This window comes from Cloeon dipterum, chromosome 3, assembly GCF_949628265.1.
Source record: "Cloeon dipterum chromosome 3, ieCloDipt1.1, whole genome shotgun sequence".
NCBI lineage: Eukaryota > Metazoa > Arthropoda > Insecta > Ephemeroptera > Baetidae > Cloeon > Cloeon dipterum.
In genome coordinates this window covers 20,824,723-20,840,305 of record NC_088788.1, presented here as the reverse complement: position 1 = coordinate 20,840,305, position 15,583 = coordinate 20,824,723, and the positions used below count along the sequence as shown (strand labels likewise).

The 15,583-nt window shown below is 38.9% G+C and overlaps 3 protein-coding genes across 14 annotated transcripts in view; 2 read left to right on the top strand and 1 right to left on the bottom strand.

Moving 5' to 3' along the window:
• Nucleotides 1-26: 26 nt before the first annotated feature.
• Nucleotides 27-4,597, top strand: LOC135940671 (dymeclin). 5 transcript variants are annotated; one of them, XM_065485661.1, is made up of 14 exons: nt 27-47; nt 1,287-1,433; nt 1,613-1,642; nt 1,724-1,986; nt 2,050-2,149; nt 2,211-2,315; nt 2,382-2,524; nt 2,577-2,762; nt 3,077-3,255; nt 3,305-3,430; nt 3,491-3,604; nt 3,670-4,050; nt 4,107-4,220; nt 4,274-4,597. In XM_065485661.1, the coding sequence occupies exons 2-14, from the start codon at nt 1,294-1,296 to the stop codon at nt 4,430-4,432; spliced, it is 2,040 nt and encodes a 679-aa protein (XP_065341733.1). In that variant the 5' UTR covers nt 27-47; nt 1,287-1,293; the 3' UTR covers nt 4,433-4,597. The 5 variants fall into 5 exon arrangements, with proteins under 5 accessions (XP_065341733.1, XP_065341729.1, XP_065341730.1 ...); XM_065485657.1 differs by lacking the exon at nt 27-47 and adding an exon at nt 947-965; XM_065485658.1 differs by lacking the exon at nt 27-47 and adding an exon at nt 947-1,089.
• Nucleotides 4,588-7,888, bottom strand: LOC135940670 (ATPase family gene 2 protein homolog A). Its single transcript, XM_065485656.1, has 9 exons — nt 7,579-7,888; nt 6,712-7,175; nt 6,461-6,656; nt 6,224-6,410; nt 5,684-6,164; nt 5,412-5,621; nt 5,094-5,360; nt 4,843-5,007; nt 4,588-4,791 (listed from the first exon to the last, which is right to left on the bottom strand). The coding sequence occupies exons 1-9, from the start codon at nt 7,763-7,765 to the stop codon at nt 4,642-4,644; spliced, it is 2,307 nt and encodes a 768-aa protein (XP_065341728.1). The 5' UTR covers nt 7,766-7,888; the 3' UTR covers nt 4,588-4,641.
• Nucleotides 7,889-10,493: 2,605 nt separating this feature from the next.
• Nucleotides 10,494-15,583, top strand: part of Mp (Multiplexin) — a 46,121-nt gene continuing 41,031 nt past the window's right edge. For all 8 annotated transcript variants that reach the window (XM_065485652.1, XM_065485651.1, XM_065485650.1 and 5 more), the window contains exons 1-2: nt 10,494-10,796; nt 14,877-14,932. In XM_065485652.1, coding sequence (XP_065341724.1) covers nt 10,789-10,796; nt 14,877-14,932 — 64 coding nt within the window. In that variant the 5' untranslated portion in view covers nt 10,494-10,788. The remainder of the gene's footprint in view (nt 10,797-14,876; nt 14,933-15,583) is intronic.

Here is a 15,583-nt window from a genome sequence, read left to right as displayed (position 1 = left end):
CCTGCTCTTGGCTGCGATCCAAACACATGACATCATGCTGTGAAACTGTCTGACTTTCCTGCTGCCGTTTAAAACACCAACAAGGAAATTAACTGAATATCAATTAAATTATTGCAAAATAAAACAACAACAATTATAAACTTGAAGAGGTGGAACAGAAGAAAAAAATTAAAATACACGGCATATAAAATTTGAGATGAATTACGCTTTGTATTTGGTTTCAACAAGTTTATATTGCAATGTGTAATTTTCGGCAATTTATATTAAGGTGCTCTTAAATACAAACTCATTATACAACAACAGCAACAAAATTTTTGTTGTTCTCAGAACAACAACTCACTAAACTCTTCCATTAACTCATTAATTCTTTTGATACTATTAACTTTCTCAAAGTGTATATATCATGTGACGTGTGAGTAGAGAAAAATCAAAATAACGTTTTTAAAAAATACACGTAGAAAAGAGTTTTAAAAACTAACCCATTCCCCTTATTCATAGATCTTACATTTATGTCATCAAAATTTTGTAGCAAAAATGAAAAAATCGCAATAAAAAATGAATAATTTGATACTGATTTATGAATTAATTACAAGAGCAGAGAGTATTATTCAACGTCATTGGTCATTGTCATTATATCCCTCTAGCACACAGTCTTGTGCTTATCAGTAATTTATTCAAATTTTTAAAATTTAATTCAGAGCTCCTAGATTGTTTATGATTTGTGAAACGGACACTACAGTATTTTTAGGATTTTTAGTTATCATACTCAGACCGTCATTAACAATAAGTTTCGGTCATATAAATAGTAAGTGAGTGATCGGCACTATTTTAGCGCTCAATTTTTTCTCAAATGTTTTGAATGTGTACCAATGACGAGTAAGCGCTGGTTTTCCGGCTCTCTGGTTGGCTAATGAAGGAATGCTACGTAAACACTGCCAAACCCCAAGCAGCTGAATGCGAAGAAGGTCGCTCTGAATAATTCTCAATTTTACTGGAAAGGAAGAATTTCTATCTGTTGGACAGTCATAATGGTTTTGCACTTGAGCTAATTAAATTCCTCTTTGGACCAGAAGTGTTTTAGTGTCTTAGGTAACTTATTTCGTACTTAAAATCCTTCTATGAATTTCCTTCCCGGTGCGTCAAAACAAATTTATTATTGTGGGCTGTTTAGGCTCTAGGCTCTAGTTACACGTCATTGCCAGTTTTTACTGAATCACTTTTCGATTTAGTTTGAAAAACGTGTTTCTCAGGGGAGATAGAGTATTTTTATCGTTTGGTGGTTTCAGACTAAAAATGGGGTCGTCAGAAAGTAGATTGGCAGATTTGTCTTCGAACGAGTTCATCCAGAAATTTGTTGGCAAGGAAATCATCGCCCCAAATGACCCATTTTGGGAGCAGTTTCTGACTTTCACCTTTATTCCTCCAAAATCAGCGTAAGTTTTTAATGGACTGTATGTTTTTATAAATTATTGATTAACCCATATTTTCCACTTCTTGGGACAGTTACGGATTGTAACTCACTAAATTTTGATTTATAAATATTTTTGATCACAAAATTTATATTTACTATGCAAATTTTGGTCTATAACAACTAAATTAAACAAATTTTCAGTGTCTGCATTTATTGGAATTCGAGGAAAAAGTAATTCGCTAGATATATTTAGAAATAAGTTGCCACTCTTGCAGTCTTTTTAATCGTGTACATACTCTCTCCCATTTTCAGTGCTGATCAAAGGAACTTGGATGAAAGTGTGCAAGGCATCTGTCGTCAATTGCTGGCCAACAATCCTCGCAGTGGCAATTTCCATTCTCTAGTCTCATTTTTCATTGAAAAGTCCATTTGCATGAGAGCGAACGACAGCCAAAATGACAACTTCACATTTAGCTGGTCCACGCACAATTCCCTCTTTGTACTCAAGGTTTTGTGCAAATTCTTTGTGGAGAATATTACTGAGGAAGATTTCGCCAATCAATTTGAAATAGGAGGTAAAGTTGCATTTATATTTTGACATGTGTTGTAGCAGTTTTTTTAACTTGCTGCAAATACAGGCGACAAGAAATCTGCTGCAGTTGAGGGAAGTGACCAACTTAGTAAATTGGATGTGTTTTTGTCAAGCTTAGTCGAGCTTCTGGTTGATCTTCCTGTCCGGTAATATAAATAATTAAGATCTCCATACCTTGAAATAAAAGTATCAAACTTTTTGTTGCAGAGACACAACCTACGCACTACACTTTGAAGCTATAAACTGTCTTTTGGTTCTGCTCTCGGCTCAACTTTTCACAAATCAGCAAGCAAACAAATCAATGATATACAGGTTAGAAGGGATACAAAGTTATTTATTTTAGGATCTTCCAAATGATCAATTTTTCTTGTATTTCAGATATCTTATTGCTGGGAAAAGTTCCATTCACTCTTGCTTGTTGATCAAAAGGCTACTCTCACACTTCGGAACGAGAGAAAAAGCACCACCTAATTTCATGGGTCGTGGGGACACTGGTGGCAGCATAGTATTAGGTTTAGCCTGTAAGCAATTTTATTTTTTTCTGAATTCCTTCTCTAATATCTGATTTTACAGCTGGGATTTGGAACATGCTAACTTTTGGGTTAGCAAACAATGAACCCCTAAAAGAAGGAGAGCCTGATTCACCCCTGGCGAACCAGTCTTTGCTTTTGATTCTCGTTCTCGTGAGTCATTGCACTTGTGAGAAGAACCTGCTGAATCCATACAGAGAAGCTCTTTTCTCATTCTCAAACTCTGCAGGTAGTAAAAAGTCCAGATATGCCTGCGTCACAAGCCCCCCTCGTTCTATCGGTTTCAATTCTTTTTAAACTTTTTGCTTTAAATTTATAACCGATTCTATGTCTTTTCAATTTTGAGCTGCTTACAGATCAAACCTCATTTTTGTTTTGTCTATTCAAACCAGCCATTGAGATGCGTTAATATAATTTTTGCCTGAGAACAGTTAATACTAATTTCAAACGGAACCTCTGAAACTTCATAGCCTTTAAAATACAAATTAACGTTGACAGAATCCTATGATACTAAAGACTTTCTTTGTCATGTTGAAATTCAAGAATCTGGCTCTGCTGTGAGTGCCTCAAGTGCTTCATTCACGATTGACTTTCCGTGGATGTACTTGGCACTGTGCAACGCCCCAGCCTCGGACCAATCCACCCTACTTTTGTACTTGCTCATCCACTGCAACCCCAACATGCGCAGCTTTATCATCTCCAGAGCAGACATCGAGCTTCTGGTATGTAATTTTTTATTCAACTACGCTGGTTTCGAATTGCTTGTTTCAGGTTGTTCCAATTCTGAAAACTCTGTATCACGCGCCGCACAGTAATTCACATCACATCTACATGTCGTTAATTATTCTGCTAATTCTGAGTGAAGATGAAATATTCAATAGAACTGTGCACCAAATTGTGAGTTATTTTTCAACATAATACTGTTCAGTATGTCACAAGAAGTCTTAATTTTTACAGAAACTACGTTCCATCACATGGTACACAGAGAGGGCAATTTCAGAAATTTCCCTTGGTGGTCTTCTAGTGCTTGTGGTTATAAGAACAATTCAATATAACATTTTGAAAATGCGGGTGAGGCACAAAATTTACAAAATATCATGGCTTTTCCCATTTTAACCTGTTTATTATTTGTTTAGGACAAGTATTTGCACACCAACTGTCTCGCTGCCCTGGCAAACATGTCAAGTCAGTTCAGCGACTTGCACCCATATGTGAGTCAGCGGCTGGTGTCCCTCTTTGAAACCCTTGCGAAAAAGCACAACCGCCTCTCCTCTGAGGTGGCTGCACTGAAGAGGTCCCAGTCAACGGTGTCGAGTGAGCAAGAATCTGACATGGAGCAAGACCTGGCTGTGCTGGAGGATGTGCTGCGAATGGTGTTGGAAATCCTGAACTCCTGCTTGACCCACCAACTGGCTTCAAACCCAAATTTGATTTACACACTCCTGTACAAAAAGGAGACCTTTGAGATGTTCAAAAGCCACCCCGCCTTTCAAGACGTGGTTTGCAATATTGACCTGGTAACATATTGCCATATTTTGAGGGTTTGAATAGTATAATTTGAATGTGTGAGCAGGTTATCACCTACTTCGCTTACAAGTTGCAGCAAATTCAAAGTGATTTGGGAGAGGGGGATGTGCTTGAAACCATTCAACAGGGTGCTATGCAGTGGAACAAGGACAGGCTCAAGGTATTTCTAAATTTCGGAGTTGCAATTTATACTAAATAAATCCTTCTTCATAGAAATTCCCTGACTTGAAATTCAAATATGTTGAAGAAGACCGTCCTGAAGAATTTTTCATTCCATATGTTTGGTCTTTGGTTTGCCAGTCATCTGGTATACATTGGAACATGGACAAAGTGAAACTGTTTTTCCCAGATACAAGTGAGGCTGTATGTTAATTTATCCTAGCAGCAACAGTAATACTACTTCTTGATCAATATTAATTTTATTTCCAAATCCACTAAAAAACAGAGTTAACACACAAATGTTTGAAAATTATGTTAATATGTTGAAATGTATAATTTTAATATTGTTGCATGTAATAAACTGCATATTTTAAACAACCTGATTTATTAAAATATATAGCATTTTTTGAGTATTTTAACGCTTAGAAAGAGGCATACAAATCAAGTAGCGAGGCTGGAGTTCTTGGCGTAATTGAGACCAGAGCCTGGGAAAAATGGTGCATGCACAACTCAGTCGCATTGATATCATCCTGCAGAGCAGCGAGAGCAGCTTCATGACACACAGCACTAACCTGTAAATTAAAGCTCTTGAAAGACAATACAACAGAGCACTGCACAATTACCTCAGCTCCAGAATAGCCATCAGTCTTGGATACTAGTTCATCAATGTCAACTTCTTTCGAGTGAGGGGTTTTACGTTTGTGAATAGAAAAGATTTCTCTCCTAGTCTCGGCATCAGGCAGGGGAACGTAAATTTTCCTGTCCAAGCGCCCAGGTCTCAGCAAAGCCTGTGGTGAAGAAATATCATTAATATTAATACTTAGGCTCCATTTTGACGTGAAATACTATTGTTTAACTTTTTGGTTGTACAAACCTGGTCTATTCTGTCAGGGCGGTTTGTTGCAGCCACAACTGTGACATTCCGGAGCTCTTCGACGCCATCTAACTCAGTCAAAAGCTGTGCCAAAACTCTCTCTTGAACACTGCTTCCACTCTCATTTCCTGAATCTCCTCTTTTGCCACACAGGGCGTCCACCTCGTCGAAAAACACGATGGATGGAGCAACTTGTCTTGCTTTGCGAAATACTGTGCGTATCGCTTTTTCCGACTCCCCAACCCATTTGCTGAACAATTCTGGGCCCTGCTTGAAATTTGATTACTATATATGAGAACAATCACGAACCTTACAAACCTTAATAGATAAGAAATTCAGACCACTCTCAGTGGCCAGTGCCTTGGCAATCATCGTCTTGGAGCAGCCAGGGGGTCCATACATCAACACCCCTCTCGGTGGGTTGACTCCTAATCGAATGAAGGACTCTGGATACATTAGTGGCCAATTAACAGCCTGCTTCAATTTCAGCTTGAGTTCGGCTTGGCCACCGATGTCGCTCCATTTCACCTACAGGGCATACATGTATACTGTATTAATGCCACACTAGTTAGCCGGTTAAGAATAATTACATTTGGGACTTCCACAAGAACTTCACGCATGGCACTCGGCGTAACCTGGGTCAGAGCCCATTCTAGGTCAGCAAACTCCACTACAGTGGACTGACGTTTGGACGCTTTGTTAACCGCATAAGTGCACAAAGACATCAAATCAGCCCCCACAAATCCGTGGGCTCGATCAGCAATTTCCTTTACTGATTCCTCTTTGATGTCGGTTTGGACATTTTCGAGCAGTTTGCACAATATGTCTTTGCGAGCTGTGGGATTTGGGACAGGCAGTTCAATTTCTTCGTCCAAACGACCAGGTCTCCTGAGTGACTGATCGATTGCATCAGGCCTGCCTGTCGCAGCCACGACCAGGACTCGTTTGTCCTTCAGAGAATCCAATTCTGACACGAGTGACGCGAGGACTCTCTGCTCCTGCTGCGAGCTTGAACTATGCTTCTTTGGGCAAAGGACGTCAACCTCGTCAATGAAAATTATGCTTGGAGCTCTAGGAAAACAAATAAAATTGAAATTTCGAAAATTAAATTTGGTTCATAACATTCTCACTTTCTGACAGCGCTGGAGAAATACGATTTGAGCTGTGTTTCAGTCTCTCCATAAAATTTGCTAAAAGTTTCAGCTGCTTGAATGTGGACGAAAGAAATATTTGGCCTGTGCCCCAATGCGGTTGCAAGCATCGTTTTTCCCGTTCCTGGTGCACCGTGGAGGAGAACGCCTCTCGCAGGAGACAAACCTTTGAGGATGTCAAGATTGATTTCAAATGAAAATAAAATCAAGTCCTACCTGGATGCTTGGTAGGTCTCACAACATTGAGCAGCATCTCCTCTAGACATTTAATTATTTCATCAATACCCCCGACTTGATTTAAAAATGGTCCATATTTTTTTGTTTCACCATGGGCGCCTTCCATCCGGAAAATTGTATCAGGGACAACCCGGTAACATGGAGCTATTTCAGCCCTATTGTCGAGAGACAGATTCTGAAATTGGATTATTTGAAATTATTGAATTCATTAGTGTGCAGTTCCTGCGTACTTGTAAATTCTGTTCAAGAGATTGAGGGTGTCCAACTGGAGTGGCCTTGACCACCTTGTATTTCAAGGTGATTCCCATGTACCTAAGTCCAATCAGGTTGTTAACGTAGAAAACTCTTTCCTGGTGTTGTCTCTGCAGAAGAGCCATGGCCTGCTCCCCTGTCAAGCTGTTCTCAGGACCAACCAACTTGACTACCACCTCTGCAACAGGCAGGGGAAGCGAGTACAAGTTCTGCACTGTGACAACGTCTCCTGGTTTGCAGCCAAGCAGTTCCAGGGCAGACCGTGAAAAGATCACGGACATGAGGCTGCCCTCAGGGCTGGGCCAGACGTTGCGAGCCACCCTGGTGCCGTTGACCTCTACGCTCACAGGGTCGCCGATGCTGAGTTGACATAGCTGCATGGCCTGTTGAGACAGTTGGACAACGAATGCGTGTCTTGACAATGGGACGCGCTCTAGGTTTTCTGAAAGTTTCAAATTTTAAAGAGGTAAGAGGTTATCAAAATATCAAAATTGGAAAAAATTAATGATCTCTCACAACAAAAATATTTTAAAATGGGGACGGTGTAATATTGTTATATAATTCCAATTTTAATTTATAATAAATGCATAAAATTTTCAACGGTCGCGTTGCGCTGACTTGAATAAGGTAATATGATTTATTGGTTTTTCGCTAGCTTTCTAGCCTTTTCTCATCATAATTTAGTATGACTATTTTTGCACTGTGCTTGTGAGTTGGATGAGAATAAACAACAATAACATGGGAATCGTATGTATGTATCTATGTATGTACTAAAAATCTTTTTTTTAATTTTTCAATCTCAACTGTTTTTAAAAAATTGTGGGTTCGAGACCAGGATTTCTTACTGCTTTCAGGTTTTTGTTCCTCTATGGTGCTGTAGATCGTGTTTTTCGTGATGAAAGGGTAGAGAAATGGATCAATCTTTGGTGGACAGGTTGCCTCATGATGTTCAACGTCTTTCTGATTAATTATGCTATCGCACTTTTCACATTTGAACCACGGTGCAACCGATTTTCTCTTGTTCTTCGACATCTTCCTCGAAACTTTTCTCTCACGAAAAGTTACAATTTTGCAAACATACGTCGGTCCATCCCTGGTTCATCCAGGACATTGGTGTTGTTGTCTGCCTGAAGTCTCGCACAGCCTCGCACGAGTTTGTTGTTTGGTTTTGGGTTGGGTTAAGCAACGAATGACGGAGAAGGGGGCGGTTAAAACAAGAAGTTTAACAGCTGACCGTATGATGGCACTCGTTTACGTTTACTAAGCACGTGTGTGTGTTTGTTTTTGTTTGTGTTGTTGCTCTACTGTCAGTACCTACAGAACTAATCGTCCCCAGGTCGAACCTTCAAGTCTCACAGTACAGTTGTGTCTTAATCGGCTTTACATTCAATTTTGAGAACGAAGTAAAGTTTTGTTGTTACTGTTGTTGTATACTATCAGGGGAAACCCATGATTTAAGTACATATTTTATAAATTATCCGATTTGATACAACAATCGTCATTGCACCTATAAATTTCGAAAATTTATAAATTAAAAACTCTGAGTTAAGATACATTTAAACAAACATCTTTTGGAAAAATAATAAATAATATCTTGCATTCTCCGCATTATTTTCCCTCTTTTTTCTGAGATATTAAAAAGATCACTAAGTTTTGAGATAATAAATTGAGTGTTATTGCGCAATAAGTTAATTTTAATTAGTTAAAAGCTCTGTTCAATGGAATGAAAAATGAATTTATTTTTCTCATTTAACAAATTACATAATGGATATTAATTATAATTTTGAGCCTCTCCTAAATAATTTTTGTTTATAGATTTAAAGTTTAAATTTATGGAGCTTAATAGGGTTAAGCATTTTACCGGCATGTTTTGGTCAATGTCTTCAATTTTTGTTTCATTAGCTTTGAAAAGCTGCCAATTCAAAATTTTACTGTTATTTTAAAATAAATTCAATTGACTTTTAAAGATCTACATATATTATAATAGCGTACACAAAATTAGATGTCATTTCGATCTAATAATATTTTATTTTCTTCAATATTACCCTCTGTCCAATAGAAATTTAGAATAAACACTAATCTATCATAGTAATAAGAATATAATTATGATATTCAGGGAAACTAGAAAGGTACATCGTTGATTGCAAAACATAATGTTATATGTCTGCCATTATATAACTGTTTGCAAATTGTGGGGATGCTATAAATTGGAAAGCATGGATCCAGCTTAAACTAATTGCCATTGACAAATAGGAGTATCGAAGCAAACGCGGTGCAAAAGCCATTATTGTAGAAAATCCTGTCTGCGTAGTATAATGGGGCTTTGATTGCATAATTTATCGTGTGAGGGCACAAAGCGCAGCGAAGCACATTTTTACCCATTCTGTTGTGAGCGTAATCCAACAGATAAAGCTTGCAGGCGGTGAAAAAGGGGAAATCACAATAGATAGCAAATTGGATGGTTTGTGTTTTGTTGGCAATCGGGGGCGACTGAGACGCGATGCCTGCACGGGACGAGCGGGGCGTTTGCCTCTTTTTGCTCGTGTACCGTATTATTTGCAGCCCCGGCACAAATTATTTGGCTCTCCAGAATGACTGCAACGTTGCTTGCCAACCATCCAATCCGGCTCCATTTTTCTAACCTGACGGGATGTTACAGACAAGTCTCAAACGTTATAATATACATACAAAAATATTTAGAAAATAGAAAAGATGTTGAATCCCTGATGAGTTCAAAATTATAGAAATAGTTGTTCAAAATATATAATGTTTTTTGTTTTGCCTTAAAGCCTTCTAACAGCTTTATGAAATATTATTTATTTCCTTCTTTCAAAACTAATTATTTGATTTTTGAAAATCATAAGATTTATGGAAATGGCTGTAATATAAAAGGAATGGACGACTAACACGGAAAAGTTTTCGACGTTTTAGTTTTTAGTGAAACCATTGAAATCGAGTATTTTTTCCTGATATGAACGGCGGGGGAAATTTTTCGATTCAACCATTTCAGTGATTTTCAGAAAATAACCGAAACTTAAAAATCGATTTAAAAATACACTTTTTGCTTAATTTAGGAGAAATTTTATTTTTAGATGTTCGAAGAAAACATTCGAAAGGTGGGTCACTCCTGACATACAAAAAAAATAGATTAAATCAAGGATTAGTTGTGGACTTTGCAATTTTTTAATACTAAAATCATAAAGCAAGAAAACAAAAATATTCAGAAAGCTTCTAAAATATTATTTTTTTTATGAATAGATCAAAACTTTCTTGCGATACTCTTTATAACCGATAAACTACTTAATGAAAGATGTGAAAATGAGTTTCTCCAAGAAATATTTTAAATATTTTACCTCGTAACAAAAATGAAGCAACATGACCTGGTTCTGGTAGTCTAGCCAAAATTTTTAAAAAAATATCTCGAACCGTTAATGGGCCATTTGCCGATTTTCTGTTAAAAGTCTAAAAAATTAGGGACTTTTCCGGAGAGTAAAACATGATACATCCATTGATTCATCTTATCAAATAGAGTCTACCTATGAAATACCTATTAAATGAAAATTTCCTGACCTGCGTGTGTATTTTTTTCTTATTCTGTGATTTTTTCTTCAAGCCAGCGTTAGTTTTTTATCGTTTACTTACTCAGATGGTTTTCAATTTTTGTTTTTGTTTCTTGAACATTTTTGGAGATTGACTGAATTGCTTTTTTCTAGTTGGTTAATGCTGCAGAGTCATGCTAGAATCATTTTTGTGCTTTCAGCGAGTATATCAGGACGATTAAATCTCCACTAACCCACCTCAACGACTGCGGGTCGAGATCATGGGCCAGCAGCAGCTTGTTTGTCGGGCGCGACACGGGAGGCTGGCTGGCTGGCGGGTGAAGGAGCTCGAGAGAGTCTCTCTGCTTCGAGCTGCTCGCGATCAGTCGACCACCAAGCCGGCTGGTGAAGAGAGTCCTCGCCGCCGCTCCGTCGCTCGCACCAGCGCGACCTCACGTGTTTGCCAATCATCTTTCGGCAGGTGCCACGGAAATGGAGTAAAAATACCTGGAAAATATGAACCGGTGAGTGGCTTGCTCTTGCAAGCTATTTTTTGCGTTAAATTTCGCCCCCTATATTTTCATTGCTTTAATCGAAATTTGATATTTTGCAATGATCTTCAACTTTTATTCATTTTTTAGCTACAATCCCAAAATAATTTAGTTTAAGAAGTGGCGAAGGTTTGATTTGTATTTGACACTAGGTGGTATCGTATTTAACAAATTAATGACTTGTTTACTATTTGCTACACAAAGTGGTGTGTTTTGGCACTAGAGAAGGTTGGCATATCGAGACAAATTTTCTGCCAAGAATGCGTGCTGCAAAACTATTATAAACAAAATAACATCGTTTTAAAGTCTTGAAATAATAATAAATTAAATTCAAAGGCTACAATTCCACTCTGCGGTCACTGAGCTTGGTTTCCATTTTTAGCTGCTTATCTCAAGTTATGTTTGATGAAAAAAAAAACGAGAAAAACTCAACACCACCTTTGGTTACCTAAAGCTCACGTAGAGGCCCTGGGTAGAGGTTCTATAATCTTAGTTGGGCGTTTTTAAAATTCATTGGTTAATTCGCCTAGGTTCAGCATTTTTCAATATTTTTTAATTATCCAGACATAATAATTATTGTTGTGGTGGTGCTTTAGTAAGTTTTATTTGTTTACAGCAAACAGACACCAAGAGATTTTTTATTTGAAGAGATTTTTAATTGAAACGTCAGTTTATTTTACAAAGCGAACTATTGATTTTTATTTTTAAAAGTATACATGTGGTATTTTCTCTGTTCACACTGGCAATTTTTGCTCGCACGAACCTCACAAATATTTCACAGCTAAATTGTAAAATGTTGACGAACGAGATACATCAAACGAAGCAATAATTTTTACCGTTCAATTTATAAAATAAATTGCTTATTGACATATCGGCTCCCGCTGGTGGCTCATGAAAAGTAAACTTTGGTGTTACTGCACATATACTTCCTGTTGGGTCTCAGGATCACGCGAGATGACCAAACTGCCACAGTGAGGCGTCTCGTATTTCGGCACGTTCATCAATATTTTTTACTGGAGAAATAACGTTGTGGCATAAAAGTGCGTATTTCATACACACACGCTGGCTCGAAATCCAACACCGCCGGCGCGAAGAGTGTAAACCCAGTCAGTTTATTCAGCAAAACAGACACACGAGTCCCTTTTTCGCCGTCTCTTTACTGCGATCTTAATGCTTTGTTTTACGAGAGCCATTACTTAACACGCGAGGCATAAAGCGAGATGCCGGCCGTGGCGGCGACTGCGATATTAGCCATTTAAGGGACATGCGTATAAAAGCTGCGAGGATCATCGTCGTTTCGGCCTTTGGCATTGCCAGCGTGCCCGCGAACAAATAAATTCATCAGAAATTCATAAAGTGGCGGCCTTGTTACACGGCTCGCGCGAGCTGGCACAACTCAATTATGCCATTACGGTCGCGGAGAAATTACGTGCGCATTTGCATACTTAGGCCATTGTTGGGCGAGAGTTGCTGGAGCTTTGTCTTGCAATTAGTCGGCCGCCCATTCATTCAACTACTCGAGAGAGAACGAGAGAAACAAAACGAAGAAAGAAAGCTCTTGTGGAGCAGAAAAAAGACGGGATGAGGAGTTGGCCTCTGTCGAAGCACTTTTGACCTCTCTCGCTCCACTCGCTCAGCTGGCCGGCCGCACCAACAGGAAATTCGAAACTGTGCGCAGAACAAAACGAGCCGCGTTGCGTGCATAAATATTGTTTCACAATGGGGAAAATGCCGCGGCCAGAGACACAATTAAAGATATGTACAACTGCGTTTGACAGCACAATTTGATTTGTGATTCTTTGACGACGGCGTACGTATAATTGATTTCCTCTTGCAACCAGAGGAAACGGCATGAGCGAGCGCGTTCTTATGAGCTGTTGTATTCATTAGTTACAAACTTAATATATTTCCGCTTCACTTGAACATTTTGCACCCATAGTGATGATTTGTTTTAAACGAAGGAAAGAAAATTACTCGAGAAAGACTGATGCAGATGCATAAATCTCAGATATATCCAACAACTTGTTTACACGCATTTCAAAATTATTTTTGGCTTGTGAACTCACTTGTACTTGGGTCCATAACGCTGGCAAAGTTATGTTATTATTCACCCGGAGTATTTTTTCTGCACGCATACCAAGAAGACAATAAATTTGCACGCTCATAATTTCTATCGATATGACTCTGCTGGCGCCATTACCAGAGCAAAAAGTGTAAAAAACGCGAGATACTTTGCCGTCGAGCAGGCTCAGACATTAGGCTGTAAATTTGACAAGTTAATTTCGCCTCATTCATCAAAACGGCAGCACTGGCAGAGCTTAGGTAAAAAACTGGTCTCTCGCCGGCAGATTCCTTACTCTCCCTCTTCTGTCTTTCTTGCTCTGCTCTGGTCTGAGTAGCTGCGAGGGAAGCTTTTTATATTTATGACCCGGCCAGAAGTGGTGCTCACCTACTTGTTTTTTTTTAAATTTCCAATCTCACCCCTATTATTTTTAATCGAACAATCTGCGCGGCGTGTAATGGAGATAGGGCTGCCGGTATCAGTTACGCTGCCGGCCGTAAAACATATTTTATGTTGTACCAGCATCAGCCTGAAAATCTTGACTGCTTCTGCATGGTCTCCTTCTTTTATACAGACGCCGGGAAGCAGTGAGAAAATTAGTAAAGCACATTTTACGACAGATATTTTCGTAGCTGAGCACAAATTTTTTCTGTTTTGGGCGTGAGGGATGTATCATTTATATCTTATCTCGCGTGCAGCATCACATTCAAGCGAGTGCAAGAGTCAATAGAAAAATCTAAAGTCCTTTGCACACAAAAATACAGACTCCATATCCGAATGTCTGTGGACTGGCGTCATAATATGAATAGCTTCAGATCAACTTGGTCAAATCAGCAGCTTCGAATTGAGATTTTCTAGTTATTGTTTGTGATTCAGTGACTTGTTTTGCCCTTTACTGATATGCAATCAAAATTTGATACATTTTTTATATACGTCGATTTATTGTAGTGCTTGTACACTGCATACTGCAATAAAATTTTATTGTTTTTTGAAAAATGCTACAAACATAAACAATACTGACTTCAATGCTCGTGTCAGTCGTATGTAATAAAAAGGCATCTCATGAAGAAAAATCAATTAATTATCGCGCACACATACAATAATTATATTAAATCCAGATTGTAGGCATTTTGGTAATTATAGTCAGTGCTTCAAACAGCTCAAACACTCGCTTTGCCATACTATATGTAATGAAGCCAAAGCATACTCATCCTGAAATGATGAGATGGGGTTTCTAACTCTGTAATTAACTGAGTCACTCTTGCAATGAGCCACCTAATAATGATCGATTGATCAATTAAACCGTGAGGAGGAGCCGGCGCGCACTTTCAATCAAGCGCCTTTTACCTCTCCTTTCCTTATTAAACTCGCAGTTTAATTGCTCTCGTTTGTTACTATTTTCGGTGTCGCTGGAAATGTCAAGTGGCCTGCCTGGGAAGTGAAAAGGAGGCGATCGAGATACGCTGGCTGGCTCAGTGAGTTGTGAGAAAGAGCGATGCCGTCAACAATTTTGTCTGGGTCGGTGCGTCGCGTCTTTATTAAGCCAGGGCGTAAAACGGTTTGATAGGGCAGCTTAAACGGCCTTTTTTACTTTCTTCTTTCCGTCCAGTGGAGCTCGTAACGTGGAAACCAGGTGCTCGCTGGGGGAAAGGTACTGCGTCGTGATTTGCATGCAAAGGCAGCTTCTTTTTCACTTAACGCTGCCAATAAATGCGCTGCTGTGCACATACACGCACATGCGGATATGTTCCTACTCTTTAGATGGGGCTCCTGGGAAAAATAAAAAAGCTGCTGCTGCTGCTGGCGGTGCAGGTACGTCGTAAAATTTGAGTTTTCGTTGGTCCGTGCGGCGTGTAGCGTGTTTGTTCGCTTTTTGTTCCATTAACACCTTTGCCGACAATTGTAAAGGCACGAGAACTCTACATGTACAATACACCTTTGTGCAGCGAAAGCAGCATTATTTAATCAATTTCGGCCTTTCTTTGCTTCAGGATGGCGTACACAACTTGGTCTTCAACGCTGGTGCTGGCCCTTGCTTTATCCCAAGGTAAGCAATGCGCTGCATGTCTGGAAAGTTTTACCGAGATTTCGTTTGGGACTTGATCTAAGTAAACTCAGCCGTAAATCAAACTTATCCAAACCGAATTTGCGACTATCCCGTTTTTTATGTGTGTGCTAGATTTTGTTGGCTTGGATCACGAAAAGAAAAGTTTTTAAAATTGGACTTGGAGCACACTCAGAACCGATAAGCTTCAAGGGACTGTAAGAGCTATCAAAGCTTATTTGACATTATTAGAGCTGTGAGTACTCTCTGCAGTAAAGCAAATGAGTATCGACTTCAATTTCTGCTTTTTCATCTACCAAATACATACATTCTCCAACATCTAGCGGATCACAAAACTGTAGCTAATCAATCGACCGTTTAACCTTTCGGTCTGAAAAATATAAAAATAAGTACTGTTCTGCCTTCTCACGAAATTAAATCTCAAAGCGATGCTGTTTCTATATGAGCACGTAATCAACTATCAATTTCTCGGAAAACTCATTCTTTTGCCACATTCTAAAGATTATCCGACTTGAGCACAGTTTCACCTGTTGGACGATAAGGTCGAGTGGGAAGAATGTTTATTTCTTACTAAAGTGCCCATAAATTTCAAAAGCGGAATTTGACGAATTCCTTCCAAGCGAGAAAGGAGCC